This window comes from Pelophylax lessonae (assembly GCF_965119305.1).
Source record: "Pelophylax lessonae genome assembly, chromosome: 3".
Classification (NCBI taxonomy): domain Eukaryota; kingdom Metazoa; phylum Chordata; class Amphibia; order Anura; family Ranidae; genus Pelophylax; species Pelophylax lessonae.
The window spans coordinates 127,592,374-127,609,911 of record NC_138770.1 but is presented as its reverse complement, the minus strand read 5'-3'; the positions used below and the strand labels follow the sequence as shown (position 1 = coordinate 127,609,911).

Here is a 17,538-nt window from a genome sequence, read left to right as displayed (position 1 = left end):
CCTCTGAGACTATCACAGTGCAGGTGCATTTATACGGAGACTTGATTACACACAGGTGGATTCTATTTATCATCATTAGTCATTTAGGTCAACATTGGATCATTCAGAGATCCTCACTGAACTTCTGGAGAGAGTTTGCTGCACTGAAAGTAAAGGGGCTGAATAATTTTGCACGCCCAATGTTTCAGTTTTATTTGTTAAAGTTTGAAATATCCAATAAATTTCGTTCCACTTCATGATTGTGTCCCACTTGTTGTTGATTCTTCACAAAAAATTACAGTTTTATATCTTTATGTTTGAAGCCTGAAATGTGGCAAAAGGTTGCAAAGTTCAAGGGGGCCAAATACTTTTCGCAAAGCACTGTATGTTCCTTATGTTCTTTAGTTAACATGTTCCATCTTAAATTGTTGGGATAGCTCCTTCATTTTTGTATTCTGTAAACCTCGAATGCCTACTGTTCATGCACCATCTGTTTCTAATAAACAGCAAATCTTTTTTTTTTTTTTTTTTTTTTTTTTTAAGTATTAGGGGGTGCTGTGCGAGGAGCAGCACACAGGTTTTTTTTTTTACCTTTATGCATAGAATGCATGAAAGTAAAAAACCTTCTGCCCTTACAAATCTTCATTTATTAAAACTCCACAAATGTTGACATGGGAAAGAGACTTAGGTGCCACCTTTACTGATTACCAATGGCAATCGTCTCTTTCTATGAGTTACCGCTCTACTCGTTCAGCCAATACCCGGGAATTGATCTGGAAAATTACCCTTAGATGGTACATAACTCCACACCTAGCCCACAAATTCAACCCTTCACAACCCCCCCCCCCTGTTGGAGACAATGCGGAGGACATGGTACCCTACTCCACATCCTCTGGGAATTCCCACACTTAGCTGCACTCTGGACAGAGGCTGCATCTCTAATTGAGAAAATCACAGGCACCTCCTGTACTCTTACGCCCGCACTAGCCTTACTACATTTAGGGATCCATAGGTTTCCCAAATGCCACCGCACTGTTACCATCCACGTATTGATGGCCACCAAATTGTTGATCACACGTAGATGGAAATCTGTTGGACCACCCTCCATTGACGAGGTGACTGCACTGGTGCATACTCATGGATCCTATGAACAGATGTATGCTGCCACACAGGGTAGAGCTTCTCAATGCAACAGTATGGTTCTCATGGTTTGACTGGTATTCCAGGTGCTCTCCGTTATCGGTTGGGATTTCACCTTAACTTGCTGAACTATATGCTAATTTTTGCTGTATTTTGATGTATCTTGGTGGCGACTCATCGGCCCTTTGGCACAGTATGGTTCCGTTAGAGGTGCCTGGACCGAGGAGGAAGCCTCCACTTTTGAGATAACCGTACACTTGCCTTCTATCCCATCCTCGGAAAAGTGATTGTGTCCAATAACAAAGTGTGTTCCTAATTGTTGCTGTTCACACATACATTCTGTCTTATGTTATGCGGCAGTCTTACTGCGGTAATTTCACCAAGTTGTACGTTATGATATACTAAGATTTCCTGTCTAACCCAGTTGTACTTGTTTTGCTGTTACAATTCAAAAATTTGAATAAAAACTATTGAAATGAAATAAAAAAAAAAAAAAAAAAAAAAAAAAAAAAACCTTCTGCCTTTACAACCACTTTAAAGGGTAACTCCACTTTTGTGGAGAAAAGAAAAAAGAAAAAGAAAAAGAAAAAGAAAAAAAAAAAAAAACATTCCCCTCTGGGTTATCTCTGAACATTGCAAGGTTTTTAACAACCTTTGCTGCAGATTCCTACCTTAAGTTATTCTGATGAAATCCCTGTGTGTTTCTCTGACCCTGTAGAAAAATGAATCTAATGGGAGTGGTTTCATAATTATCTATCAGCTGTGGCACCTGCAGGAGTCTAATGAGGAAAGCTGCTGGGCCTGCATCCCTTTAGGGACTTTTCACACGGGCTTTCAGAATAGGTCCGCCTGTTATTTTGGAGCAGCGGATGTAAGTGGTGACATGCCCGCTGAAACCTGCTGCTATCCAATCTGATCCGGTCCGCCAAATCCAGATGGACGGTGCCCCTATTTTCTATCTGGAGTCTGGATGAAAAACAGACAGGCAGTCCCGTTTTCATCCGATCTCCCCATAGAGGTGAGTGGGACTCTGACAGGCCTGTCTCAGCACAGTGAGCACAGATGGACCTGTCATGCGCCTGCTCAGCAGGGATAATCGGATCGATCCCCCACTGAGCAAAGCAGGGTACACCAAGCATCCCGCTCATGTGAAAGGACCCTTAAACATGTTACTATTGGGATTATATCATCAAAAATGACATTTTTGTTGCAGGGGATGCCGGAAATCTGACTTGCATCTTAAGCAGACTTCTGGGAAAATCAGTGAGAATCACAAAAGCAGGAAATTAGGTTTCTGCCTGGGGGACATTCTGTGCACAGAACTCCAGGTAGCCATATTGCATTGCACTTTCAGAATATTACAGCAGCTCCAGATTGAAAAGGAAATGTCATTTTTAATAACATTCAATTACAATATGACCTGTGTCACAATTGTATAAGCTACATATTTTTCTTTGCCATTTTCTAATTTCCCCACGAAAGTGGAGTTACCCTTTATCCTATATGCCTATAAAGGATTCAATCTAAAGCTAGTCCTGTACCTGACTTTTACCTTAGCAGTAGTTCTGCAAGGAAGCTGGCTGCACTGCCTGACAAAGTTAGCCACTACAGGAACAGTCTACAACTCTATATAAAATGCCATCATCAAAATATGCAAATGCTAAAAATAAAAAATACTACACGCAACACATTCCTAGATAATATATATTCTAGATTCCATAGATAGAAGACACAGGGTTTTCAATGCATGAATTCTTGGAAACAACTAGATAAGGACCAGCTGCAGAGAAAGGTTCATGCAATGCTGGTCTCACTTCCCTATGTGGCAGAAAATGCCTTCGCTCAGAAACTGGATGTACGTGGGGTGTACAGACCAAACCCATCATATGCTTCCTTCCACAATCACTGATCTGCATTTAGCAGAAAGCCCTGAAACCTGGCGCTGACTCCTTGTGAATATCACAAATTTAGCAATAAGCTGGTTTATAAAGTTTTTCCATTATACCTTTAAACATAAAAAAATAAGTGAACATTTAAAGATATCTGAACTGGATGTGACAGAGGAAACAAACCACCAGAGCTAGTTCACACCAGAACGCGGTGCATTCCGTGCGTGTTTTCCGCGCAGCACTCAAGAGACACTGCCTGTGCGATCTGCTGCGGGTGTCGATATATTCTTTACACCACCCCAAACGCAGTGTGTTTATCTGCATCAGATCGCATGGTAGCCCATTACCATGCGATTTGGTGCGCTGCGTTTTTTGAAAAGTAGTGCATGTACTACTTTTGGTGCGATCCAAGCCCACTCAAATAAAAATCAAAGCCACACTGAATCACACAGGAAGACGGACTATGTTCCTGTGCGATTCAAGACTAAACCAGCCCCCAGGCTGCCCAAAATTGATATTTAGCCACCTGCCACCCATGGTTTATAAAAAACCTAGACTACAAAATGGATTAAAAAATAATGCAACCGTGAGCTTTGTAGTGCTATTGATTTTCAGCCAGTGACTGGCATTTCAGTAAAAGTGATTTGGGTGGCTGTAGAGACACCCGATCGATAACCTTCAGGCAGGGTTCACACTGATGCGGTATACTGCATGTCATGTGTACAGGAATCGCACCAGATTTCCATACAAATGACATGCGAATTCGGTGAGCTGCAAATTGAGCCATACATTAAGTATGGCTCATTTTGCATCAAAAAAGGTGCAGGACCATTTTTATCTGCACTGGGTATTCAGACCCATGCGATCCAATTCCACAGTTCACACTGTGTTCTGCAAACCGATTTGGGGGTGTCATTAAACTTTATATTGACATCCACTGCAGTTCGCAGAGCACGGTGTGAACTGCCTGCGATTCTGATGCGGTGTGGGGACCCACACAGGAAACATCGTAGTTCCTGCAACTGCATCAGTGGGAACCGAGCCTTACAGTACTGTAACGTGTCATAACACAACCTCAGTTCAGTTTGGATCAGTCCGTCAGTTTTTTAGACAGATCCAGACTGAACCACAATGCATGTCTATGGGCAGGCAGATCTAAACAGATGATCATCTGTTTACAAACTGCATATATCCGTGTTTGTTCATGTACATTTTTTTTTTTTAACCAGAACAAGGTAGATGAATCTGAAAAGGGATGCCATCTGTTTATGTCTGTTCCATTTTTAGGCAAGAAACTTTTGTATAAACTTTTGTTACCTACGATTGATTTCTACAACAATGTAACTACTTCCAGACTGCCAGCCCACAATGCACTGGGGATGGGTGGTATGTGCAGGCACCGTGACGTACAGGTATGTCATTGCCTGTTTCCAAATTAAGGGCCGGTTTAAACTGTAGCGATGTCAGACATCACATTTGATTCGCACCGCACTGCGGTGCAACTCACAAGCGATGTCTGTGCGATGCAAATTCAGCTACACAGATTGTATGGCTAAATTTGCATCGCATTCAGACCAAACTCGTGCAGGACCCTTTTTTGGTCCGCACCAGAATCGGTTTGCATGGGTGTTCACACCTATGTGATCCGATTCCTGTCCAAATTGACAGTTCGCACTGCGATTTATGAACCAATCTGGGGGTGCCATTATTTTGTATTGACATTTCCAGCGGTTCGCATATGGCAGTGTGAACTGCATGCAAGTGGGGTGTGACGCGGGAACCCGCAGTGGATTCTCAGAGTTCCAACATCGCACCGATGTAAACCGAGCCTAAAGGTGCATGTACGCGCACCGCCCTGCTGTGACAGTAAATAGCGGGAGTTTGTCAGCAGGTCACAGCCAATGATTAATAGCTTGGACCTGTCCAATCACAGCCCAGAGCCCTGTGTTAACCATAATATTTTTCAACATTTTCGGTCTTGTTTATAGAATAAAAAAAAAACTGTGGTGATCAAATGTCACCAAATGAAAGCTCTAATTGTGTGAAAAAAATAAAATTATACAAAAAAAAAAAAAAAACATGCACACAAGTTGACACAAAGGGGTTTGAATGGCTGGTAAAGGTAACCATCCTCACCTGTGATCTGTTTGCTTGTAATTAGTGTGTGTGTGTATAAAAGGTCAATGTGTTTCTGGACTCCTAACAGACCCTTGCATCTTTCATTCAGTGCTGCACTGACGTTTCTGGATTCTGAGTGATAGGGAAAGCAAAAAGGTTGTCAAAGGATCTGCGGGAAAAGGTAGTTGAACTGTATATAAAACAGGAAAGGGATATAAAAAGATATCCAAGGAATTAAGAATGCCAATCAGCAGTGTTCAAACTCTAATCAAGAAGTGGAAAATGAGGGGTTCTGTTGAAACCAAACCACGGTCAGGTAGACCAACTAAAATTTCAGCCACAACTGCCAGGAAAATTGTTTGGGATGCAAAGAAAAACCCACAAATACCTTCAGGTGAAATACAGGACTCTCTGAGAACATGTGGTGTGGCTGTTTCAAGAGGCACTTGAAGAAAGATGGGCTGCATGGTCGAGTCACCAGAAGAAAGCCATTACTACGCAAATGCCACAAAGTATCCCACTTACAATACGCCAAACAGCACAGAGACAAGCCTCAAACCTTCTGGCACAAAGTCATTTGGAGTGATGAGACCAAAATTGAGCTTTTGGGCCACAACCATAAACGCTACATTTGGAGAGGAGTCAACAAGGCCTATGATGGCAAGATGAATGCAGTAGGGCCGAACGATATTCGATGTAACATCGAATATCGTGCTGCAGGAGTGGGCGATAGTCACATCGCCGGATCAGCCGATATTGGGGACTCAGTGAAGGAAGGTAGACGAATACAGCCCGACCATCCCGCATGTTAAGTCCGTCCTGCAGCTCTCCTGACTGAGCGCTGAGCAGCGCGCCGTGAGCAGCGGCACAGGGAACCAATCACGCGTGCCTGCACACCTGATTGGTTCGCTCTGCCGCTACTCACGACATGATTGGTTCGCTGTGCCACGCTCCCCGCTCGGTCAGGAGAGCTGCAGGACGGACTTAACATGCGGGACGGATGTCGGCATTGTCGGGCTGTATCCTTCTACCACAACTGTGAGTCCCGATTTCTCTGCTTATAGATCTTCCCGTCCAATGGCACTGATTTCTGATGGTTCAAGTTCTCCTCTCCGCTGTGCCAGTCTTTTATGTATTTTTCGATTTGTCTCCGGCTCCCCGTTTGTCTCCTCCAATTTCTTCTGTCTTACCGTGTCATTCTGATTTACCTTCTCGCCGCACAGTTTACCATTTAGAATCGGAATTATTCGAGAATTGGGAGGGTGGGGATTGTGTGCAGTGTTAGCTCTGTAAAGTTGAACTAGCCCTTCAAGTGCAGAAATGAAACCTATTGCAGATCACCCGTCTGTAGAGGTGGGGGGGGGGGGGGGGGGACACTCATCATCACAGTACTGCATTGTATAGTATATGTGTGTTTTATGTATTGTACATACATGATGCTGCCATACACTGTACCCAGCACTGACTATAGGCATGATCTATGGGCAGCATCCTACGGATCCCCCCGGCATCATCCGGTTAGCACACACACTTCCAGATTGTCCCTGAATATCCAGATCAGATCTGCCCATCCAATGGCAGGCACTGATTTCTGATGGTTCAAGACTTGCCCTGTAGTACAATCAGAAGAAGGCTGCTGCACTGAATCCCTACAGTAACATTAACCCTGTATTTAGCCTGGATTGATGGCTCTCTCAATATCGCAATATATATAGTTGGGGAAAAAAATATCGCAATGTACTTTTTTTCCCAATATCTTGCAGCCCTAGAATGAAGTATGTTATCAAAACAATACTGGAGGAAAATTTGCATGTATCAGCCTGGAAGCCGCACATGGGACATACTTGGACATTCCAACATGACAATGATCCTAAACACAAGGCCAAGTCAACCTGTCATTGGCTACAGCAGAATAAAGTGAAGGTTCTGGAGTGGCCATCTCAGTCTCCTGACCTCAATATCATTGAGCCACTCTAGGGAGATCTCAAACTTGCAGTTCATGCAAGACAGCCCAAGAACACAGGAACTGGAGGCTTTTTGCCAGGAAGAATGGGCAGCTTTACCATCTGAGAAGAAAAAGAGCCTCATCCACAAATACCACAAAAGACTTCAAGCTGTCATTGATGTTAAAGGGGGCAATACACGGTATTAAGAACTGGGGTATGTAAACTTTTGATCAGGGTTATTTCGGTAGTTTCTGTTGTCATTATGAAAGAGTAAACGCAGTTGATTGATAATGAATGGCTTCAACCAAACACTAACCATGAGTGAAAGAAAATTTTTTCTGTCATCATTCATTCTCTGAAAAATGGGCAAGAAATCATAAATTCTACCAGGGTATGTAAACTTATGAGCACAACTGTATAAGAGATCCCTTCATCTGACTGGGATAACAAACCTTCCTACTCTTTTGTTGCGTACAGATTCTGTACAGAGAAATTTAAAGGGTGAGAAATTCCTGGGATCTAAGAAGCAATGAGGAAACACACATTATATATATATATATATATATATATAGTGGGAAATTACCTCCCCTCTTCTTGTTTATAAGACACAGCTGGTCAGAGAATTTTAGATTTACATTATACAAACACACTTTATGGTCAAAAGAATGCCAACACCCCTCAAATGACAGAGTTCAGGGGTTCCCAGTAAAGGGCCATACACCAGTAGATTTTCAAATATACATTTTTTTCCAACCTTCTGGGAACAGTTTGGGGAAGGTCTCTTTCTGTTTCACTATGATTTGGTGTGGAGAATCTAAAATGGCCAGAACAGTGCTCAGACCTGAATCCTACTGAACCCCTTGGGCATGAACTGGGTCCTCTTGTTCAACAGTAGTACCTGACCTCTCAAACGCTCTTTTGGCTAAATGGATACAAATTCCCATAGGCACATTCCACATTTTTGTCGCAAGCCTTCCCAGAAGAGTGGAAGCCGTTATAGCCACTGTGGTATGGGGAATGTTAGCTCTTGCGGTAGATGCATTTGTACAGTGAGTCCACGGCAGGCAGGAACTATAGTTATGGGCCTGGTACAAATACAGGGTGTCCCACACAGGGGGTTTCGGTTTCCCACAAAACGAAAAGGCAGAGCTGTCCCAATGAGCTTTAATTGCACTACCTTGCTGCACAGGCCCACTTCTGTTCTCCATCTCTGAAACTTCTGGACTTTCTCCAGCCTCCTGAGTTTCCTTGGGTTACTGAACCCTCACTTGATCTCCCACGCCTACATAGGCACCCCTGATCTTAGTCGGGCAAGCAGTCCCCCTCATAAGGGATGCAGTCTCTGACAGTAACAACCAAGTCTCCTGACAGGCGTCTGTCTCCAAACCGCAACAACTACAACAATTCCAACTTCGCCTGCCCCGAGATATACTCAGATCTGCCTTATAATATAGTTACATACATAGTTACATAGTAGGTGAGGTTGAATAAAGACATAGTCCATCCAGTTCAACCTGTGTAGGTGTGTGTGGCTGTAATCATCTCACATAGCCCTTAATCTCCTGATCCTTGAGATTTATGTCTAAGAGTCTTTTGAAAGCCACCATACTTCCCGCAGAAACCACCTCTTGTGGTAGAGAATTCCACAATCTTGTAGCCCTAACCGTTGCCTGAGGTTAAAACGCTTCTCATCTAATCGCATTGTATGCCCTCGAGTCCTCATGCAATCCCTTCGACTGAATAGCTGTTTTTCTATGCCGAGATCCCCATTGAGATATTTATAAATTGCTATCATGTCCCCCCCCTCAGGCGTCTCTTCTCCAGGGAGAATAAATCAAGCGATTTCAGACGCTCTTCATAATTAATGACCCTGCACACTCACACAGGCTGCAAGAGTCAACTAAGCCTTGACACCAGATTGAAAGTTCCATCCTGCCCAAAACTCTTTGGAACCTTCAAGCACCAACTCAGAAATACCAAGCCCAGTGAAAACCTAGAACAGCACTTTTCTCCAGCCAGAACGTCACAAACTGCAGCTTTGAGAATCTAGTGTATGACCTCTGGGCCCAAACCTCCGGCGGGCAGGGCAAAACACATCAGGGGTGTGGCCACATACCATCACAAACATTCCTAGAGCACCATATCTTTCTAGCTCAAGGGTCTCCAAACTGTGGCCTGCTACATTTTATCCGGCCTGTGAAAATACTCCTGCTGGCTGGTAGCAAATGCACCAGTCTGTGTATTATAATTCATAGATCAGCACATTCACTGCCTGCCTGCAAGAGCTTCCCTTAGGCCGGTGTTCTGGGAGAATTGGCAACCCATCAGATTAGGTAACGGAAGGAAAGTTCCATCACCCGAATACTTACTGCCCATGCACAGCAGGTTTGCTAATGTGACAGCACACCTGCAGTCAGAAAGCAGCAGCAGACATGTCAATACACCCGGCTACTTTCAGTCATTTTACTAATAAACTGAGTGGATATAATATAGTATAGATATAAATATAAATAGTATTATATAGTTTATTGACATTGGTGATGCTGTCTTGAAAGAAGCTGGAAGTCAGCAGTAGGAAGCTTGTGTAGGCCATCTTGGTACACCCTGCACTGCTCAACGGTAAATCTTTAGGCATTTAAAATGTAAAAATAGGGTAGAATGATGCTAGAACTGCCAGCATCCTAGCAACCATTGATGAGATTGCCTTGACCCCAGCATTTGCCTTGACCCCAGCATTTGCAGAAAAGGGCACTCCTGGATTTATAGTTGGGGGGGGGGGGGGGAACTCTGACAGGCAATCCTGGATGGAAAAGGGGGGGGTGCACTGGGACTCTAATGTGCACTCTGTATAAGTGCCGGTTTACATTTATGCAGTTGCAAATATACAGCGTGTTCCCGCATCGCATGCGCAGCACAGGCAGTTCACACTGCCATATGCTGGGGGGTGTCAATTCAAAGTTAATGACACCCCCCAGATAAGATCGCATATCGCAGTGGGATCTGAGAGTTCGCACAGAATCAGATCACACTAGTGTGAATCACCATGCGATCCGATTCTGCTGCGGACCAAAAGAAAAGGGTCCTGTGCGTGCTTAGTGCGATTGCGGTGCGAATTCAGCAATACAAATTGTATGGCTGAATTTGCACCGCACAGACATCGCATGTAATTTTAGGAGCAGTGCGCTCCGAATTACATGCGATCTCTGTGATCGCAGAAATGTGAACCGGCACTTAGACTGATATTTTTCCAGCCCAGGCATATTTGGAACAAACATACAATGTAGCTCTCAACCTAAAATACTTAGAGACCCTTGCTCTAGTCTAGCTAAACCAAAGAGCTCTGATAGAGGGAGACCAGGTATTAAAGGTGAACCTGTTTCTTTGTACCATACTACCCAACACTTGTTCCAGGTCACTCAAAAACACTGAAGCCAAAGTATTGGCATGACAATCAGGGATTGATTCAAAAAGGAGGGGTCAGGAATGGCAGCCCCATGACAGAATCACTTTAAAGTTGCTTTTCCCCCTAGTGCAAGCAAGATTTTACATTCAGAAATCTTAAAACTGCCTGGAACACCAAGTACTCGGTCAGAGAATGTACAGAGTAGGTCTGTCCCCAAGGTCCTCATTAGCACAGCACAAGGTCTCTTCCTCTGGGGGAACAAGTTAAATCTTAATGATGGCATGCAAATGTTTGAAGAAATAACAATAAATAACAGCACAAGTAAGATGCAGCCAATCGTTTCTCCAGAATCCTTCCCCAGAGGCATGTGCAAGGCAGGAGCATCCAAAACTGCTCTGCAAGCAATTCAGAAACATGATTCAGTGATCTGTAGTGAGATATACACTCCAGGCCCAGTTGCACTCTGCAGGAGGCTTCCGTTAGTCACATGTTACAGTGCAAACTTCTAATCCAGGCTTTATGAATTTATTGTAAAAAATATGGTCTGTCACTGAGAACCAATAAACAGCAGTTTCATTCCATCTGATTCATGATGAATCAGCAGAAATGTGAGGCCCTGTTGGCACCACCCGGCTCGACAAGTGTCAATTTTTGGATACATTTTTGAAGAAGCAGCCGATAAGAAAGTTGCCAGCTAAACAGTGACTGCGTCCAATCAGATAAGGCACTGTTAGAGAATTCTGACAGTCAGAATAAAATAGAAAGCTGGAGGGATTCCATCGTCCATGTGTAGTGTGGAATCAAATGAAATTCTAACAGCGAGTGGCCCTGCTGGCTGTGTCTGCATTCTATCACCTGCAGGCATTGTTTGGGTGTTCTGACAGCCTGTGCTAGTGGCTGTGAAAATACAATAACCTGGCAGGGGTAATAGATCCATCCGCACCATTTAAAGCCTAACTCCAATTTTGCTGCAATCTGGGTGATTGTGCCCCTGTGCTGGGTGAGTCTATTGGGAGTGGTTTCATAATTATCAATCATCTGCGGGACTCTAATGAGGAAAGTTGCTGGTCCTGCATCCCTTTAGATGTGATTTCCTAATGGGAGTATCTCACCAAAACTGACATTTCTGTTGCAGGGGATGCCAGAAATCTGACGTATCTTAGTGCAGACTTCTAGAAAAATGGTGAGCCAATCACACAAGCAGGACATTATGTTCCTGGGGGGCATTCAGAATACATTCAGGTAGCCATATTGCATTTTCAGAAAATGACAGCGGCTGCAGATTTACCACTTAAAGAGGAACTCCAGGCACCTATAAAGAAAATAAAACTCAGCAGCTGCAAAAAGTGTAGCTGCTGACTTTTAAAAAAAACAGCCACTCACCTGTCCCACTATCCAGCGGAGAGCTCACCGCAGCCGTCTCCTTCCCATGTCCTCCCGCCAGCATCTTCACTATGGGCACCCGGCTTTGATAGCTTGCGACTTTGCAGCCGGGCACCCACTACGCATACGCAAGTCACGTGGCGCATCCTGTATTGGTGGATGCAGTCTTCTGGGACCTGTCAGTGTCCCAGAAGACTGAAGGGGGTAGGGAGAAAGAAGAACCTGACAAGTGCCAATTGTGCAAGAGGAGCGGATAACAAGTCCTTAAAGCAGAACTTCCCCTTTAAGTTTCACTTTAAGGCCCGCCCTACGTACATTTACAGCGGCAGGGCGGCCCTTAAGCGCAAAATCACGTACTTATACGTGATTTTTTTGAAGGGCTCTAGCGGGCGTACGCACCCCCCACACAGTTAGAAAGCATTCCCTAGGAGCACACTTAACCCCTTGATTGACCCTGATATTAACCCCTTTCCTGCCAGTGTCATTTATACAGTAACAGTGCATATTATTTAGCACTGATCACTGCATTGGTGTCAGTGGTCCCCAAAAAGTGTCACTTAGCCCCGGTTCACATTAGTGCGATCACAGAGATTGCATGTAATTCGGAGCGCACTGCTCCTAAATTACATGCGATTTCATGTGCGGTGCAAATTTCAGCCATACAGTTTGTATGGCTGAATTCGCACCGCATCCGCACTAAACACGCACCTGACCCTTTTTTTTTTTATAAGCAGCAGAATCGGATCGCATAGTGGATCACACTAGTGTGATCCAATTCTGTGCGAACTTGCAGATCGCACTGTGATATGTGATCGCAACTGGGGGTGTCGTTAACTTTTAATTGACACCCCCTGCATATTGCATATGGCAGTGTGAACTGCCAGGGGTGTGGATGCAATGCGGGATCACGCTGCATATTCGCAGCATTCCTGCATCGCACAAATGTGAACCGGGACTTCATGTCAGATTTGTCTGCCGCAATGTCGCAGTCCTGAAGAAAAAAAAAAAAAAACTGATCACCGCTATAACGAATACATACAATTAAAAAAAAAAAAAATTAAAATTAAAAAGTCCATAAATCTATCCCATAGATTGCATACGCCATAACTTTTTCACAACCCAATTAACTTTTTGGGTTTTTTTTTTTTTTTACCAAAAATATATGTAGCAGAATACAAATTGGCCTAAACTGATAAAGAAATTAGATTTTTTTATTTTTTTTTTATTTGGATGTCCAGCGGACCTTCAGAGCTCTTTGCCGGCTCTTTGCCAGAAAGGGACTCCCATGCGCATGCGCGGGAGTGACGTCATCGCAGCTCCGGCCACTCACAGTGCTGGAGCCGCCGAACCCGGAAGAGACGCAGAGGGAAGATGACAGCTGCCTCAGCGGTGATCGGGCAACCATGTCCGGGCTTCGGTTTAAGGTAAGTATTTCATAATGAGCTAGTATGCGATGCTGTATGTGAACCCAAATCATGGATTTCTTTATTAGTGTTACTAACTAGACATAGGAAAAGCTTTCAGGAGAGCACTGCACAGACAAAGCACAGTGATCTGGGGGGGGGGGGATGGCTTTCTTATTAGTTGATAGCATGAGTATCTGTCATCACATTTACCTTTTAAAAAGCTTTGCCTAAACAGAAGATCCACAAGACGCATACTGTTACTTCTGTAAGCTAAGACTCACTACCTCCTGGGCGTACCTCTAAAGCCAGCGTCACTTCACTTTGATGAAGACAGTTCCAGTTGGCTGCCCTCATTGTAGTCAGGTCACGCTGACATCAAACCCTAACCCAGGCAATTTAGAGCATTCCTTCCCAACTCTGAAATAGATTTTTGTCCATTCCCCCAAAGCACAACATTTCTTTAGGTGCTCCTAAACACTTCTCTAGGATTTGATCCCATTTCTCTATCGTGATCAGAGTGACAGCAGCCTAGGACCTAACCAGATCTACAAACCCCCTTACTGGTACCATGGGTCCACCTCCTCAAAAAGGAGGACATCCCTTTTCTGTGGAATTTACATCAAAACCAATTCTGACCCGCATGGGACCGGCGCTACCACAAACCTACCAGTTCCCTGACTTCGGGGCTAAGCCCTGCCATGTTCCTGTCCAGTGACAATGCATTTATTAGCCATGAAGACAATAGCATTGGATATGGAAAATGGCAGTTTGAGGGGCTTCATAAACTTTATTATTGAAAAGTAATAAACAGCCTACCTAAACGCAACACAAAAATACTGTTTAAGTTTTTTATTTATTTAAAACAAACTCTTGTGAAGTTCTATTATTTGGTTTCACTTTGTTAACTGAGCCTAAAGGCCCGTACACACGTACCGATCGTCGGCATACAAACGTCGGCGGACGAAAGATCTGCCGATTGTACGCGTGTTAGTATGGTGCCTCCGACAGATGTCTGCACACAATCCGCGGACAAAAGTCTTTCGTGCAAACATGAAAATTTTTGTCTGCGGACACCAGAACGGACGATTGTTCGCCTGTCAGTACAGAATTCGGCCGACAGACCGCAGATTTGCAAGACTGGGCATGCTCAGAAAATTAAAAACACAGGGAAAGTTAACCATTACATGACATCACTTCTGCAGTCAGCTGAAGTCTGCAGACAAAATTCTTGTGCTGTCCTTGTGCTGTCTTTGCACTTTTCAACAGACACCGACATCCCGGGGAGAAAAGACGAACATTTGTATGCCGACGATCGGTACGTGTGTACGGGGCTTAACTCTCTCCAAGGCCTCAATTACACTTGGTAAAGATAGGCAGCTGTGCCTCTGTCACGTTTGGTGGGCAGTACCGCCTGTCAAACATAGCCCATGCTTGCGGTGTGGATTTTTAGGGATTTAAACAGGTCTGTCAGACGACCTCTGATAAACAATCCACCATAGAGATGTCCTAAGAGTAAACAAGCCCTGACAAAAAGGTCCATGTCACAGAAGTTGTCTGGAGCAAAATGGCTATAGACCAAAAAAAAACACTAAAAACAATTCACCTGATAGGTAACCTAGTTACATAGCTGGCCAGGACAGTAAAGCATCCTTCATTCATTTGAATGGGCTGCCCTACGCATGCAAAAATTAGCTCATGTACCCTTTTGAAAATTCAGCTTTTCACATTTTTTTAAATGCGCATTTGACACTTTAATGCAAAAACACTTTTTTTTGCCATATTTGGGGTGCCATTAACAATGACTAGCAACACAAGCACGGCATACTTTTTTTTGAGTGTTTCTTAAACATGCTCATACCGCTTACTTTTGCATGCATACAAATAAAGATCTACATAGAGGAATCAGGACCTCCTTCCTTCTACTGGTGATCCCTCTAGTGATAACTAAAGGTCCATATGGGGTCATCACAACCTCTTTCCGTCTGCTGGTGATCCCTCTAGAGATAACTAAAAATGTATACAGGATCAGATCCTCTGGGAATTCCCTGTGTTTAGGATCCCTCCAGTGATAGCTAAAGATCTTTAACAGGGAATCAGGACCTCCCTCCCTCCTCTTGCTGGTGATCCCTCTAATGAGAACTAAAGATTATATATATATATATATATATATATATATATATATATATATATATATATATATATATATATATATATATATATATATATATATATATATATATAGAGCGAGAGAGAGGGATCACCAGCAGGAGGTCCTGATGTCCCTATATGGATCTTTAGTTATCGGTAGAGTGATCACCAGTAGGAGGTCCTGATTCCCGGTATAGTTTTTTAGTTATCACTGGAGGGATCCTTAACCGAGGGAAGGAGGATCTGATGATCCTATATACATTTTTAGTTCTCACCAGAGGGATCCCCAGCAGATGGAAGAAGGTCCCCATTCCCCTATTTTTATTATAACTAGAGGGATCACCAGCAGAAGGAAAGAGGTTGTAGTGACCCTATATAAAATCTTTAGTTCTCACTAGAGGGATCACCAGCAGGAGGAAGAAGGTCCTGATCCCCCTCAATATAGGGACATCAGGGCCTCCTTCCTCCTGCTGGTGATCCCTCTAGTCACAACTAAGGATCTATGCTAGGAAATCAGGACCTCCTTCCTTCTGCTGGTGATCCCTCTAGCAATAACTAAACATCTATACTGAGGAATCAGGACCTCCCTCCTTTCTGCTGGTGATCCCTCTAGTGATAATAAAGATCAGGGAATGGGGACCTTCTTCCACCTGCTGGTGATCCCTCCAGTGATAACTAAAAGTGTTTACAGGATCATAAGATCCTCCTTCCCTCTGTTAAGGATCCCTCCAGTGATAAACTAAAGATATATACTGGGGAATCAGGACCTTCTGCTGGTGATCCCTCTAGTGATAACTAAAGATTTATATAGTAGAATCAGGACCTCCTTCAGCCTGCTGGTGACCCCTGTAGTCAGAACTAAAGATCTATACTGGGAAATTAGGTCCTCCGTCCTTATGCTGGTGATCCCTCTACTGATAATAAAGATAGGGGAATGGGGACTTTCTTCCATCTGCTGGCGATCCCTCTAGTGATAACTAAAGATCTATATAGGGGAATCAGGACCTCCTTCTTCATGTTTGTGATGAAGATCCATCCATCCATATAGGGGAATCAGGACTTCCTTCCTCATGTTGGTGGTAAAGATCTATATAGGGGAATCAGGACCTCCTTCCTCCAGTTTGTGATGAAGATCCATCCATCCATCCATCCATATAGGGGAATCAGGACCTCCTTCCTCCAGTTTGTGATGAAGATCCATCCATCCATATAGGGGAATCCTTGCTGACATCAGTACAATGCTACACACCAGGCTGATCCCTCTGCAATACTTCCTGAGTCACTAACCTGGAAGAAGCAAGCAGCAAGTGAAGTCAGTCCTTGTGATCTGCACGGTAGTTTCAGGTGAGTGAGTCAGAGCTATGCAGATATTGGATCTCCTTTCAGAGGAGCTCAGCCATGATAGCCTGACTATATCTCATGAATACAGGTAACCGAGCATGGCCTGCCAACTCCTTCCATGTCCCCCATCTGTCACCCAGCCAATCACCCACAACAAGCAGCCAGGAGACATCTGACACTCAGCATTGATATCAGGACAGGTCCCCTTTAGAAGTCATGTCACGTAGGTATCCCCTCCCCATGCTGGGACCTGTAGTCCCTCGGATGATGTCACACGCCCCGCTCACCATGTATTTGGTCCCCAGGATGATGGTGCCGGTCCGCACATGGCAGCAACCGCAGCACCGAGTGCTGTACAGCCTGTCACGGCTCCGCTTCAAGTTCATGGCGACACTCTCCGTCCGTTCCTAGACTTCTTCTGCTTCTCTACCCTAGCCAGCGCACTGACGTCAGACGTACCACACAGCTGAGGGAGGGGGCGGAACTTGATGTCATCCTCTGTCATCATGGGAAGAGGCCCTGGAAGCGCAGGCGGCCATGTTGGAGAAGGGAGGTTTCCATCTAAACATGGACAGTTGATGCTACTAACCTACAAAAAGGAATCTTCTATAAAGTCATAAAACAAAAGGCAATAAAACAAAGAAAGGTTGGGTTTATGAGTCTTCTCAACAGAATGTTTATATCTTTTGAAGCAATAAGTAAATGAAAGAATAATAAGAAGTTTTGTGAGCCCAATCTCTATAGGGTCCCAGTCATGGCATGTATGAAACAGCCTGCTTCTTTTA

The 17,538-nt window shown here is 44.1% G+C and overlaps 1 protein-coding gene across 1 annotated transcript in view; it reads right to left on the bottom strand.

The window, feature by feature from the left end:
- The window catches only part of LAPTM4A (lysosomal protein transmembrane 4 alpha), a 67,572-nt gene extending 50,370 nt beyond the window's left edge, over positions 1-17,202 (bottom strand). The window contains exon 1 of the mRNA XM_082251294.1: positions 17,041-17,202. Coding sequence (XP_082107420.1) covers positions 17,041-17,139 — 99 coding nt within the window. The 5' untranslated portion in view covers positions 17,140-17,202. The remainder of the gene's footprint in view (positions 1-17,040) is intronic.
- Between the last annotated feature and the right edge of the window lie 336 nt (positions 17,203-17,538).